The sequence below is a fragment of the Phyllopteryx taeniolatus genome, chromosome 22 (genome assembly GCF_024500385.1).
Source record: "Phyllopteryx taeniolatus isolate TA_2022b chromosome 22, UOR_Ptae_1.2, whole genome shotgun sequence".
In the NCBI taxonomy this organism is placed as follows: Eukaryota; Metazoa; Chordata; class Actinopteri; order Syngnathiformes; family Syngnathidae; genus Phyllopteryx; species Phyllopteryx taeniolatus.
This window is the reverse complement of record NC_084523.1, coordinates 7582181-7596949: the sequence shown is the minus strand read 5'-3', so window position 1 is coordinate 7596949 and position 14769 is coordinate 7582181. Positions and strand designations below refer to the sequence as shown.

The 14769-nt window shown below is 47.0% G+C and overlaps 1 protein-coding gene across 2 annotated transcripts; it reads right to left on the bottom strand.

Moving 5' to 3' along the window:
* Positions 1–7434: 7434 nt before the first annotated feature.
* On the bottom strand, positions 7435–14590 carry tspan11 (tetraspanin 11). Of its 2 annotated transcripts, XM_061761868.1 has the most exons (9): positions 14439–14590; positions 13427–13540; positions 12858–13049; positions 11256–11330; positions 11079–11183; positions 10603–10761; positions 10431–10517; positions 9728–9848; positions 7435–9233 (listed from the first exon to the last, which is right to left on the bottom strand). In XM_061761868.1, exons 2-8 carry the CDS (start codon positions 13511–13513, stop codon positions 9771–9773), a joined length of 783 nt encoding a protein of 260 aa, XP_061617852.1. In that variant the 5' UTR covers positions 13514–13540; positions 14439–14590; the 3' UTR covers positions 7435–9233; positions 9728–9770. The 2 variants fall into 2 exon arrangements, with proteins under 2 accessions (XP_061617852.1, XP_061617853.1); XM_061761869.1 differs by lacking the exon at positions 9728–9848.
* Between the last annotated feature and the right edge of the window lie 179 nt (positions 14591–14769).

Sequence of the window (14769 nt, the reverse complement as noted above, 5' to 3'; positions counted from 1 at the left end):
GTGACATGTGCTTGATTTCCACACGCAATACAAATAAGATCCCCACATAGGTTGCACTTTTCGAGTATATACTGTACGAATCCAGCAGAACCGCACCGAAACCACATTTCCGACGCGTCTGACGTGCTTTTTGGCTCATAGAAAGTCGCTCTCCTCTCAAACAATTAGCTTCAAATGTAACACTGTGTGTTTGTTGAGAAACAATTGACATTGTCAATCTAATTACCTCCTCCCTAAGGGTTTCCACTCACAATGGAGCTGTTTGCAGGGGAAGCCGAGCGGCGAATTTAATTGCCATCGCAGTGATGAATATGTGAGACTGCCGAGCCAAGCCACTACTCAACAAGAAGCACGACAACAAATCAACTTGAAAATAGTGTACTTTAATATGTGTGTACATTGAGCCCTCGTTTATCATGGGGGATAGGTTTCAGACCCAACTGCAATTGGTAGAAAGCCACGATGTCAGCATCAGCTTATCAGCAGATGTAGTCTCATCACGGTGCACTTAAGGCATTAACAACACCGCTATTGTGTAACGCCTTCATTTGTCCGGTGCGGCGTCTTCGGCTAAAGCGGCCGCAGCGGAAAGCGGAGTTGTTAGTTAACAAGAAACGTACGGAGGCTTGACTGCACCGGCTCGGCCGCGATCGATCGGCAGCCTCCGCGCAAAGAGCGAGGGGCCTCGGAGAACACCGGTCGGCTCGGATCCATTCTCATTTGGCTCCGTTATTGATAACCGGTTTTCGTTGCGATTGTTACTGTGCGATTGCAGTAGCGGCGTCGATACATGCATTCATTAACATTCAGGTAATGAAGTTGTGGTTTTTTTTCTCTCCAAAAGGTGGCTGACTCTGGGTTTGCACCCCCTTCGTTGCAAAAATAATGACTCTGAGGTGGACTTCATTTAATTGCCACATCCTTGTCAAATAAACACAAATGCAAAAATGTTTTACTTCAATCCGCGCCTCATAAAAGTCACCCCAGAGCGCCTGGGCACAGATTTGAGAAAGCTGCGGCTCTCCAAAACAAACCCGTCTTGTCGACGCGCTCACGGGGAGAACGAGGAGAAGCTTGGCAGAGGGAAACTCAAGTACGGAAAAAAAAAAAAAAAAAAAGAAGCGAGGAGTGTTGTTGTCTGTACATTTTGTATTTGCTTTGCGAGCAGTACGGCAGCAACAGTGGGGGCCTCCGGCGGGAAAAATATCAGCAGCATTATGGAGTGTGGCTCAGCCTGCCACCGCTATTAAGGGGAGGAAGAGCCGTGTCAGAGTGCACAAAGACGAAAAAGGCAGAATAACGAGGAGCGAGACGGGGAGAGAGAGAGAGAGAGAGAGAGAGAGAGAGAGAGAGAGGCCAAGCGAGGTATTGAAATGCATCATATTTTTCTTGGATTTATAGTCCACTGCAGAGATTTTTATGTGAACGCGCACACACACACACACACACACACGTCACAGTTTTATTTGGAACGTGCTCACTTTTTGTGGGGTCTCAATGGCTTCTCTTGATCGCATCTTTTGATCAAGCGGAATTGATCAGCTTCACCACTAGCTAAAGACGCAACAGAAAAATGGAAAGACCCCGTAAAGTGAATTTTGTGATTTCTAAGTGAATACCCGGCATGAGTCACCCCTCCCAGCAGTTAGCTCGCTATGCCTGCACCTCAAAAATGCATCTTTCTTTCGCATCGTCCGCTTCAGAGCGCCTCGTTGTCAGTAGTGAGTGGGGCGGGGTGTGCTTTCAGCTTTTAGAGCGGCTTGATTTTTCACCATTATACTGCCTCATTTTTACATGACCGTCTTTTAATCATTCAAATTTGGCAGGGTTGTTAACAACACTTTTTCGCAAAGACGTATTTCCACTTCGCATTGATTTCAAAGATGAGAAGATTAAAGACTAAAAGTGAAAGGTGGTCTGGTTTCATCATTTCACATTTGCATTTTGTCCTAAAATGTTCAACGTTAGTGTAGACCGGATCCACTTTGGCTCCTGCTATGTAAATTCAATGTTTGGGAACTGAGCTAGTGGCATCAATAAAGTATTTTAGATGCAACGCTTCAGTTCAATTCACATTGTAGCATTTGGAGAATTAAATATGATGTCTTTGTTTTGACTTTAGAGGGGGTGCGCGAACTCCGTGGTGGATGTGTGGGCTCGAAAGGTTAGGCTCCTCTCATTGGGCTTTCTTCTCATTTTTAACAACATCGTGGTCGTCGTGTACGACTATGAAGGAGAGACAGTGTGGAAATGAATTAATGATCGATGCTGATAAAGCAACTGTAAGGGAATTCATTGAAGAGGGAAGGAGGAGGAGAAGTAGCAAGACAAAGAATATGCAAGAAAGCAGAAAATGTCGCCGAGATAAATCGATGAATGACTTTGGGGAAGAACAATGGGAGGAGGCGGACAATAGGAGGCGGAAGAAGATGAATACGCCATACCGGAGCGGCTGCTCCCCGTGACGGTTCCGGTGGCGCCGCAGTAGAGTTGAAGGTTATTGTGGCAGTGTGACAAAGTTCAGGGGGACTTTTGAGAAGCCGATCAATTTCACGACCCCGACCCTGACCTCCCGCTACGACTCGGTCCTTCCGTGTAAAACGGCCGCGAACAGCTGCGGGCGGGCATTTGACGCGGCCCGGCGGGACACCCGGCGGGGCGGCGGCCGCTCGCCGGGGATGATGGACACATGACCAAAGGGGGAGGGGGGGGCGCAAGTCTTCACCAGCGAGATGAGTGACAAGTTGGCATCAGATTATTGTCCTCGAATTGACATCCAATCAAGAGTAAGGCCATGACAACACATTAGCTAATATGATGTCATTGAATTCAAAGAACTGTGGAAGAAGTTGTGCCATTAAAAAGATGTTACACACTGAACCCCAAACTTGAACACTAATGTATTTAGTTTTCATTTTTGTTTATACTTTACAGTGGTTCCTCGAGACACGACTTGAATTCATTCCGGGACCACGCTCTTAAGTCAAATCCCCTGGATCGCAAATCAACTTTCCCCATTGAAACGAAGGGAAATGCCATTAATGCGTTCCGGCTTCCCCAAAGAACCCAACAAAAATGTTTGTCATGTGTTTTTTTAAGGAGGGAAAGAGCACTTGTGTTTCTGACTTGGCAGAAAATAATGCAGTCATTGAAGACATACACGAAGAAGAGTTTCACAACTACTGTGACCCAGTAAGCTACAACAATGTCACTCGTTTTCCGCAGAGCATAAAGAACATATGCCTGTGAGGATTGTTAGTGTCTGTCTACGTGTGTTGCTCCATGGTTTGTGTTCAAGGGTTATAGCACCACGCTTATCGATGCAATTCCTTAGCCCAACTATTACATTTTACATCGTGCGTTAGCATTAAGCTCGCGGAAGGCAAAGTTGGGTGGTTGTTTGAAATAAACGGTGGGTAATCGTTTTTTTTGTTTTAAGTTTAGTTTGACAGTAAACTTCAACTGGGAAAGGTAATAAAAAAACTTTTTTTTTTTTTTTTGGAAGACTTTGTTCCCAACTGTTGCTTGCAAGTTCAAAGTAAAACATTGGCCGAACGACAGCTTGCGTCTCGAAAAACTCTGAAGCTGGGCTACTCATTTCTAAAGGAACCTCTGTATTTTTATTACAGCCCTTACATAATAACCGGTGACCCAGAGAATTATAACAGGCTCAAACTACTGTACTTCCCCCCCCCCCCCCCCCCCCCCCCCGCTCACCTTGGACGCCACACAACTTCTTGGAGGGGGAAAGAACGCAAGTGGCCTCCTCATCTAAAAGCCATTCGTGCCTCACTTCCTTCTCCTCCTGACTCCCCTCGCTAATAAAATCTCACATATGCTCTCATTCTTATCTCCTCTCTCTCTCTCCTCTTCCTGCCAGCAGGTAAAGAGGACGGAAAATAGCTGTGAACTTGCGAGGGAGGAACAATTAGCGGTGACGCAGGCGGCCATGTGCTTTGAATTCAAAGGTTTTGCACAGGAGGAATTGTCAAAAAGCTGCGTGTTGCATAATGAGCGAGCGCGGACGTGAAACAGAATTCGTGCGGCGGTTTGCGAATCACACAAATGTTCATTCTGATGCGAGGCCGCCATCAATCATGGGCTCGCTTTCGTGTCTACGCCTCACACCTCCGCCTGTCATCGCACGACAGCAGTTGGCCAGAGACGGAACGTGGACCATCTCGCTCGCCAAATGGAGGCGTGGATGAGCAAGAGAGACACGCAAACGCATGCTGGAATCCTCCACGGTCTCCATGGTGATTGTTTTAGTGCTTCGTGGAACGAACTTGCCCCCCTCGCATCTGCTTCGGCGCGCTCGGCGTCGTCTCGACAACAATGGAGGGCCAGGGGCTGTCACAATACGAGGAAACACCTTCGCGCGGCTAAAACAAACGTGCGGTTATTTGCGGAGAGCTGCCTGAAAATGTTGACGGGCGCTGCGCACAATCACAGGCCAGCTGAGAGGAGAAGTCTTTCTTATCAGACGCCAAAGGAAACATTTGGACAACCGAGGCCATCTAGTGGATCGTGGAGGATTGGAGGTCTCGGCTTCCTGACCGGGAGGGAGGGAGGGAGGGAGTCTGCGCTTTCATTTTGGAAAGATAATGCCACAGAATTAGGGACACAATTGCTATCGTGATAGCATTTGGGCACTGGGTGACCCACATTTGAAGCTTGGAAGCTTATTTAAGTGATTTTCACAAGTGAAGCCGAAATGTGGACACACTGAAATTTCATTCATTTTAGACAACCATATGCTTCCAACTTGTTGTTAGCAGTTTGAGAAAAGTTTAACCTGGGTTGTTAGTGGCGGTTACGGACAGTCTTCGAGACACGAGTCGTCCTTCCGCAACTCAGGCTGGATCTCGTTGCATGTTGACCGTCTGGCCCACAGTGAAGTAGTTTGTAGCTTGAAATGACACCCGTCCTGGAACATTTCTGACACACCTTTGATTTCAAACATTACATTTGAACTTGACTGCACTCTTCAGGAGCCAACGCCATAACAAATGCCATCTGTGTTTTTATTGCACAATAACTCAAACTGTCTGCATCCTCTATTTCCTAAAAAAAAAAAAAATAAAAAAAAACGCCAATTCTGCACTTTCCGAATAAGATTTAAGCTGTTATATAGTGTCAAATATTTACCATGAATTTATGTACCAAACCGTGATATATATATTTTTTAAATACCTCTCTTGTATTTCTGGCAGTGTTTTCTCCCAGCGCTCAGTGACAAGTCGTAAAAGAGACGTCAACAAGCGCTGACATCCGCAAACATACGCGGCTCGCAACGCAAACGTCGACGCCAGAAGTAATCCCGAACATGCGAGGACATTCTCCGCGATCGTGTGCCAGGCACGGATCCTTTGCAAATCATCTCCAGCCACGTTGTGTTCTCTTATTTTCTTTTTCGAGTCGTGTATTTTGCAACATTTAAAAAGGGACATGCAAGTCTAACAAGGTTTTCCAATCCCGACATTCATCGCCCCCGCGATCTGACCTGGCGACTACGAGGCGCATGTGGCGCGCAGCACTCAACGAGACCTCATGTTTACTGCACGAATCCCGAATTATCCGTACACACTTTGAGCGATCGCCAGTGTGGAAAAGGGGCTCCAGATGGAAGCAGCGTGGAAAAGCGCCCACAGCTGCGCACCTTACGGCCCTGCCACGCATCCATGCCGAAAAGGCCGCTTTGTGCACGCACACGCTGCGCCGTGACACATAATACTATGTTTATATTATATACAAAGCTACATTAAAGCTTCATAAATTCTTAGATACGCTTTGATAACACCATGAAGGTGCTGTAAAAGTGTCAACCAAAATATAAACACAACCCGTTCTCATGCGGGGATGTCGCCGCCTGAGGACGTGCGACCACGGGCTTGTTTTACACGGCGCCGCGATCGGGGACGTATCAAAGCTTTCGCTTCAAGGAAGGAATGCTGGAATCTTGAACAATGACAGATGTTGACCCCGAAGAGAAAGTCATGTTTCATGGGGGGGGGGGGGCAATCAAGGGGCTGAAAAAAAACAGCATTCAGTAAGACGTGCATGTCCAGTATCGCGTCTGTTGCAATTAACTATTAATTTCCATACCCTCACTGAATATGCTCAGTTTTGTATTTCTTCACAGATCAATAAAATTGGTTTGTCCCCATGTCGTCTGTGATTTTTACATATTATTAACCAATTTAAAGTGGGTCTTCCCTCACTCTGCGGGAGCCGCGTGGCGTTGTGCCGCCTCAAGATTTGAAGTCGAGATGTATTTTTAGACGACGACCAGTGAAAACAGTTAAGGCGGGACACATTTGAGTAAGCTTGTTTTGTTAAAAACGGATAGCTGTAATGCGCTGATCCAGAAGGAAAAAAAAAAGGTCGTGGACAGATTCATTTTCGCCTCGTCGGCGCATCCTTTTATTTACGGCATCGAACCCAAACCAGCCCTTTCCTGTTTTTCGTTCTACATGGTCGCACCAGCTTCAAGTTGGAGGGCAAGGTCATCCCAATGCTGTCAATCTCAGCTGCGGAGCAGAAGAACTTCCTTTCGGGCCATCTCGCTTTTCTTTGATTCCTCCCCCGCGACCCCCACCTATGAGCCGCTTTAACAAATGTACGCAGTGCGTAAAAGTTGACAAGCTCCCAACCACAAGACAGAGGGAAATATCGTTTCCATACCTGCATAAATTTCACGGCTAACGACCCCCAAGCTCGGCGTTCTCCACGTGACATTCCGCGTCTCGGCCCCCACATAAAAGGCAACGCAACATCCATCACTTTGTCTCGGCGAGAGCCAAGTTGATCGTAGGCGGCGTTACCGCCGGGCAAAAGCCGATCCCGGTGTTGATAAGAAGACATTTGTCATTGTTTTGCCGGGGACGTGGGTACCCGCGCGTTAGCTGCCCCCTCAACCATCGCAGCTTCATCTTCTGAGCACCGCGTCATCTGTTTGGTATCAATCAGTGCCCCCGTCATCATGGTTGTCTTGAAACACTTTCAGACATTCAGACTTTCAGACCCTCTCCCACGGCATACCTCGCGAACCGCAACGTCCCCGACTGCGTGGGACCCCAGCGGGCACTCGTTGGTCCCGTTTCAACTTAAAACGCTATACATTATGTGCGCAGTTTGGCAGGGATTTAATGGCGGACATAAAAACTGGTTACATGTAAGTGGATTCGGTGAGAAGCCAAGACGAACGGCAACTTGCGCCTCCACGGAGGGGCCCTCAGGCGACCCTCACTTTTGACACTTCTGAGCGCGAGTGCGCCACTTAATGAGGCCTTCTTTCCTCAAGACACTGAAGAAATTCAGACTATTTCCACTCGTAATGAGCACTTTCTTCGGGCACCCCGCTGGCATGCGCAAGTCGAATCGGACACTTTTTTTTGGGGGGGGCGGGGGAGGGAGAAATAGATTCACTCACTGTAGATTTATTTTGCCGTTTAATTTCACACTTGATGCATAGGCAAGCACTCAGGAGAGCCGACTATTTCCACACAAACAATTAAAAAGTCCATTGTCTATAATCCGTCTGCTTTGAGGTGAGACAACACATGACAGCAAGCAACACACGTTCACGTAACACCCCCAAGTTAATGTTCTAAAGAGGGAAAAACTCCTTCTAGAACAGGAACTTTCCCCCCCCCCCCCTCCTCCTCGCTTCCACGTGACAAATAGCCGACACTGTAACGGCTTACTCACTTCAAAATCCCCGTGAAGTGTTTACATCACGTTGCGCGGCTTCAAGCACGGCTAATCAACCGTGGCCAAACAAACCTCGGACCCCCGCGCGCAGATGTGCGCGTCCCAAAAGTGTTCCCACACGCGTATAACGATGAAGGCGGCGGGTTATTGGACGCAGGTGCACATGGCCGGACAATAGTTGAACAGACACAGGAAAAACCAAGTGATTGACAACATGTTTACAAGGCAAACAGACTTGACACTGAAATCCGTGAGCTTGTTTCATGTTTTGTGGACAAATGCATCTGGGGAAATCCTCGAAGTCAAGTTTGAAAGCATTTTTCGACACCTTCGCAAGCCGTTCCCAGGAGGACAAAATGTTGGCCGTTACTCAAGACCCTTGCGAGGCACTTTTTTGTCCTTTAAACGGGCGACTGTGACGACGCAATCCGCGCTACGGCGCAGGACCTCCGGAGCCAAGGGAGGGGAAACTAGAATAGCCGAGCGGTAACAACAGGACCCCAACAACCACACAAGCGCTTTACGAGGGCCTAAATGTGGTTTGAATGCGGCAAAGTTGAGAGAAATTATCGGGGAGCCCTTAGTTTGGATTATAATTACATGATAATAAAACAGAAGGCAAGCTCAGACTTCACAAAAGGAGCTCATCTTGAACAGAAATCGAATATGACACAAGACACAACGCTCGAGGCCAAGCAGAGGTAGTGCAGTGGTACGCAATCGCAAATGTGAGCTTTGTCTCCCTCTAGCGGCTCGAACAGCACTTGTCAACTGGATTGCAGTTTTGTTTTTAATTTGGTGGGATGGTACAGAGAATATTTGGAGCATGTGAATTCCTTTCATTAGCACCAGTCAAGGAGTGGAAGTTCCCCTTAAAAAAAAATAAAATTTAAATTAAAATTAAAAACTCACTGGACACTTCATTAGGTCAACCTGCACGAACATACAAAACATATACAGTACATCAAACAGGATTCAATTATAATCAGTTTTGATTGACAATGTGGTTGTATTTTTCTCCTGCAAAAATAAAAAGAGATGTTGCTCATATTTTGGCTCCTTTTTATACAGAAGCGCGCATAATATTGTGGCCAGTCGCAGGAAAATACTCGGAATTCAAGGTACTAGGGCTACTCTGCTTTCTTCCCATATATACATGCGCCATTACACTCAAAGCTCACTTTTTGGTTATGTTATCAGGCACGTTATGCAATGTGTACCGTGTCTGCGCCATTTTTTTGTTTGTATATTTCAGACACATTCATAATTGACGAGCACAAACGCCGGCAGACAACATTTTACCGCCATTGAAGCGTGAAGTGAGTATAGCCCCTTCAGTTTGTCTCATAAAGAAGCTTAAAGGCAAGACATGCTCCAGGAAGCCTCCATTGTTCACCAAACACAAAAAAAGAAAAAGAAAAAAAAAGCCAGAATGTGGAGCGCAGGTGACGTGGGGCGCGTCAGTAAGGCTCCATCTTGATCCTCCTGTACAAGCAGCAGGTGAGCACCATCCCACAGATCTGAAAACAGGAAGTGTCGGGTCAACGGCAGATGACGAGGACGCCGCCGTCGCCGCCGCTCTCGTGCGGAGGTTGAAGCGGAAGACAAGCCGGGAACAAACGCATGCGGCCGGTCGACAGGGATAATAAGCCGGCGGTCGAGCGGCCACGGAAGCGAAGGGGATGCGGCTGGGATTAGACCAGATGAATCATAGGTGAAGATGAAATCCACAAAAGAATAATTCACACAAGACCACAGAAGAAGCAGCAGCGGAGCGGGACGTGTTACTGACTGAAGCGGCTGACAGACTCGACGAACGCGCTCCGTTGACTCGTCGCAATCTCCAGACGTGACAAAAGCGCAGAAGCTGAAAGCGGGACCGCGCCCTGGTGCGTCCGTGGACGGAAGACACGCGCCACCTATTAGAAGATGTTCGGCCGCTGCGATAAGCAACATTTGAGGCGGGCAGCCGCATGCACCACATGACACACACGCAGCTACACTGCGCTCGCACCTGCAGAGCAACGCAAGGAGCCGAAGTGCGCCGCTAACGACAATCACAACGTAGCCAAGTCCTCCTCCTCTTCTTTATAGAGAAGATAGATAAAGTAGGCAGTCAAGATTGCCCCGGCCAGCTACACACAAATAAATACACACACACACACACACGCACACGCACATGGGTTAGTGCGTCACGCCAAACTAAGTACAAAATCTACGAGGAATTAAGACAACTAGGGAGTTAAAAACCTCGATTTGTGTGTTAAACGTAAGCGTGTGGACCAACATTAGGACAAATGCGTGTAGGCAGACAAGAATATTTGATGTATACGTTCAACATCACAGATTTGGTGTGGCAATAAGACAAGATAAGAGAAGAGTCATTTCGTTCCGAACTAGAAGAAGTCACTTGACACTTACCTCGTTACACTATTATTCATTCTTCAAAAATGCACAGCAGTCTTTGGCAAAAAGAATCGATGCGAGTTGTTGCTCGGGCTCCGGTTTCTTTTTAAGTAATTACGAGGTCGTGTGGAGACCAAAATACATCACGTGACAAATCAACGAAAAGGAACGGCCGTGCAAGATCGAAATGGATTTACTACCAGTTTGCTAAGGTTTCATTCCTTTCTTACTATGATGAAATAGCATCAGTATTACATTGAAATGGACATTACGAGAACGGAATACCGAGCTCAATGTTTTCCTCCACGTACCTGCAGACAGGCCACTCCGATGCCCACGGCCCCGATGACCAGCAGGTGGTCCGCCAGGAACTGCTCCAGCTTGGTGATGCAGCCCCCCTGCAGACGGCGACCGGCCATTAAGAATTAAGAGTCACGGGCCGGGCGCTCCCCATCTCGGCTCGGATTCGGGGCCCCCGCTCACCTCCACCTTGTAGATGTTGGACGGGTGGTCCCGGACGCCGCAGTCGGGCGTGACCGACTTACAGCAGCTGTCGGGCACCAGCCGGCCGTCGGCGCGCTTGGACGCGATGTACGCGCTGCTCGTCCAGTCTTGGTAGCTGTCGCTGCCGCAGCACTTGAACTGGGGAGGACAAAATGGCGGCGTCAACACGTGTTTCGAAATTAGCTTCAAAACACTTTCCCCGTTCAAATGAAAGAAAATGCATTTACTTCTTTCCCGTCTCCTAAAACCACGCTTGCAATGAGTTTTTTAATGAAGGGGAAAAAAAAAAAAAGCACTTTATGTTAGTGTACTTTGTAAAGACATACAGCAATGACGTAATGAAACCGAATATAATGAAATGAAACCATTTTTGTCACATTTGTTTGCTTCCATTTAATGGACATTGGGCTGCTCCAAGAAAAACTACGGACGCGAATGATCGAAATAAAACATACATCCTGTTGCAGTTTGTCCACCGCTAAGGTGATGGCCTCCTTGCCCGGCTGGGCGTAGTTGTCCGTCATGGTCTGTTTGAGATGCTGCTTCAACTCCTCGCTCAGCTGGAAACGAAGATCAGAATATGTCAGTCTTCCTTGACACCGATAATAAAGCTTGTATTACTCGCAAGTTACCCTCTGGTAATAGACATAAGCCAGAACTCCAGCCACCAGTTCAATGAGGAAGATCAACAGGAGGCAGAAGAAATACTGTGAAAAGGGGGAAAGAGTGACAAATGCACATGGTTAGTCCCCTATAGGGAAGCGTCTTCCAATAAAAAAAAACTTCCAGCGACTGCCAGACGCGTGGCATCTGTCTCTCGTCAATGGCGCAGCGCGGGATGACACATCCGGGAAGATGTTTTGACAGGCGGGGCGGAATGCGATTTTCTCCCGGGGAGGAAAATCTCTCCATTATGCGTCACGATTTGCTTGAAAAATCCGAAACATCGCCCCGGCGCAAACAAAGCATAAATTCAAAAAGTGATCCGAGCTCGGAGGCGCTGAACGCAAACAAGCGCTAATGACCCTTAATTGCATCGAGTAAAGACTTCCAAATCCCGAGCGTCGTGATGCAAGCTGCCAAGTGAACAAACCGCCCACTCGTTTTCATACTTTCGCGCGTTCAAATCAGAGCGTGGGCAGCATTCCGGTGGGAAACAAGGGGATGCTAAAATATGGAGTCAAGTAAACCACTGCGGGGGAAGCGGGGAGTTTGTATTCGTACAGCGTGGACGGCATGGAAAATGGCGGCGTGACTTGCGCAGCCTGCTGTGTATGTGTATCGGTTACACACGCTAGTCTTTCCGCGCTTCCCGCCCACACACGCGCGCACTTTTGCCTCCCGTCCTTTCTGCACATGCTACACGCGTAAAAAGGCGGCCTTTAAATAGCACGTCGATGTGATCGAACGCAACGCACGGCTGTAAAAGCCTGAAACATACTCGACGCGAGCACCTCTTTACCGCATCCATCCATCCACAGTAGAGAGACAGGAGCCTATAAATAGTCCCGCAGTCGCCAAGGTTCAAATAATGAGGCCGCCGCCGCCATTTGTCACTTTCTCCGAATAAGCTGCGAGGACAAAACAGCTCCCGTTGCAAACACGACAGCCTCAATCGCTCACATGATGGTTTTCATACAGCGTAAATGCCAAGAAAAGAGGATTTAATGTCACAGGCTGACTTGACTGGCTCGGGCAGTACATTGGACACCTAGTAAAGAGCAGATTCATGGTCACCGCAAAGAAAATGCCAAACTTAACACTTTTGCTGCCGAGGCACCGATGTGTGAATGGGTGCTTAATTAGTGAAATATGATTATACTATTATTCTTTATTATCCTAGCCATCGAATACACCCCTGTAAAAATCAACTCACTGACTGAATTTCTGGACATTTGTTGAGGAATGTCATGCGACAGAAAAAGAAAATTCATTTCAAATCAACAATGGACTTTTAAAAACGCAAACTAGCTCTCGAATGCTCCATTCCTAAAAAGAATCATTCATAAATCTGCTGTCCTGTAAATGCAGACACAACCTTAGTTCTGTGGCAAATTAATTAGTTCATTAATTGGTGTTGAACTTGTGTGGCTCCCTCATCGTGAAAGGTAATTCATTGGATGAAAAGGGAGTTTACTACTCAACACAACCAACTGATGAACCATCAACGAATCAGTCCCATTTCTATGTTACTTGCAGCGCCGAAAGGGCTTCTCATAACCCTGCGCACTCACAGCGGAGAGACAGCTCCTCTGCTCGCGGATGACGGCGCAGCAGCCCAGGAAGCCCGTGACGACCACCAGGCCGCCGGCCAGGATGAGGATGTAGGCGGCGACGGCGAACGTGCTGGACGCCAGCAGGCTCAAGAACTCGCTCTTCTCCACCAGCGTCCACACGCCCACGCCCAGGACGGCGGCACCACCCACCTGAAAGTCAAGTGCAGTTATTACCGATGGAGACGTCAGGCCGGGCCGGGGCGTAACGGCCACTTCCTGCTGAACAATAAAAGGGCGGTTTCCAAATGTGTTCCTCTGGAGGAAATTCCTGCAGAGACCTCAAGCTTCTTGAACTTCACTCAAAGTGTGCGTTAAACTTTGCAAAAAAAATCTTTTAACGTAACCGTGAGAATGTAAAGTTGCCAAAACCTGTCAAGCTCTTAAAGCAATTTATGAGTCATTACGCGCCAAGTCCATAAACTCCTACACGGCTCTCCCAGCACTTTGCAGGGAGCACTAAAGCATTTCTAAATATGAGCCTCATTCGCGGCGGATCTTCGCGGGCGAATGAATCTCTTCTGACGTACCCAAAAGAGCGAGTTGAAGACAAAGAGCAGGTACTTGAGACACACGGTCAGCCAGTCCTCCTCGCCATCTTTGTAAGCGGACGACATCTTCCTCCTTCGTCCAGTTTAGTGCTGCTGAAAGAATACAAGAAGACCAAAAAAAAATAAAGTTTCTTTTCTTCTATTCGAGTACTTTGTGAACGCTATTTAGCTAATCAAGAAAAATTGAAAGGCCATAAAAAAAAAAAAAAAAATTAGCATTGTGATAAATGCCATTTACAGCTGTGATATGGATAAATAATGTACGGTTTTGTAATACTGTGATTGAAATTAAAAAAAAAGTTAAAAAAAAAATTCGCTAGTAAATTGCCGTAAACTTGTTCAGTGAGGTAAACTATAAAAATTGCGTAATTAACGCAATTATATATACTTTGTGAACACTGATTAGCTATTAAATCAACGTTAACTTAATAAATGACGTACTTGTGAACAATAAACTCATAAAATGAAGTACACAACCACTTTGACGTAAACTATACGCTCAGGACGCTCAGGAAAAGTACGACAACAAAATTACGTACAGAAGTATTTTGTCAACGCTTATTAAGATAATGAATTAACAAACGCCGACGTAATTCAGACTGTATTTTGGCGTAAAATAGCACCTTACGTAGACATAAATACGTAACATGCGAAATTGACGTAATGCACCTTGGCATAACTAACGTAAACTTGTACGCAGGCCGTAGCACACCATTTTCCCAGCATCATATCAACAAAGTCCGTACTTGAAACGCACCGCGTGTGTCAACGGATACAAAATTGGAATAAAACACGTCGAATTTGTTGACATACTGATCACAGGCGAATGTTTTTCCTCCGCCTCCGCAGTTGGCGTTAGCGAAGCTCCCAAACGACAACATCCTGACCACCTGCGTCACTGATGTGCAGCACGAAAAGTTCAAGGGGGGAAAAAACCCGACTGTTCGCGCAACAAAACGACGTTTCGTGGCGTATATGACAACGTACTCACCGGTCCAACGTAAAGGAGGGGAACTATCCCTTTTCTGTCGATATTATGAGCAAATGTGAGCGATGGAAAGCACCACTGCAATCAAGTGGAATCGGGCTTGTTGCTGACAGGCTGTCCGATGGAGGCTCGCGATGCCTTCGAGTGCAGCTCGTTTTTCCTACACCTCAACAGCCATTACCGTACATATCAATTAACCCGACTGTATTTAGAGAATGAAACACCACTATGAATGAAACACGAGTATTTTTAGTAAACAAGAGTATTCATATTAATACTTCCGCTGTAGGATTTAAAAAATATAGATATTGTTGATGTGGGTAATAACATATTT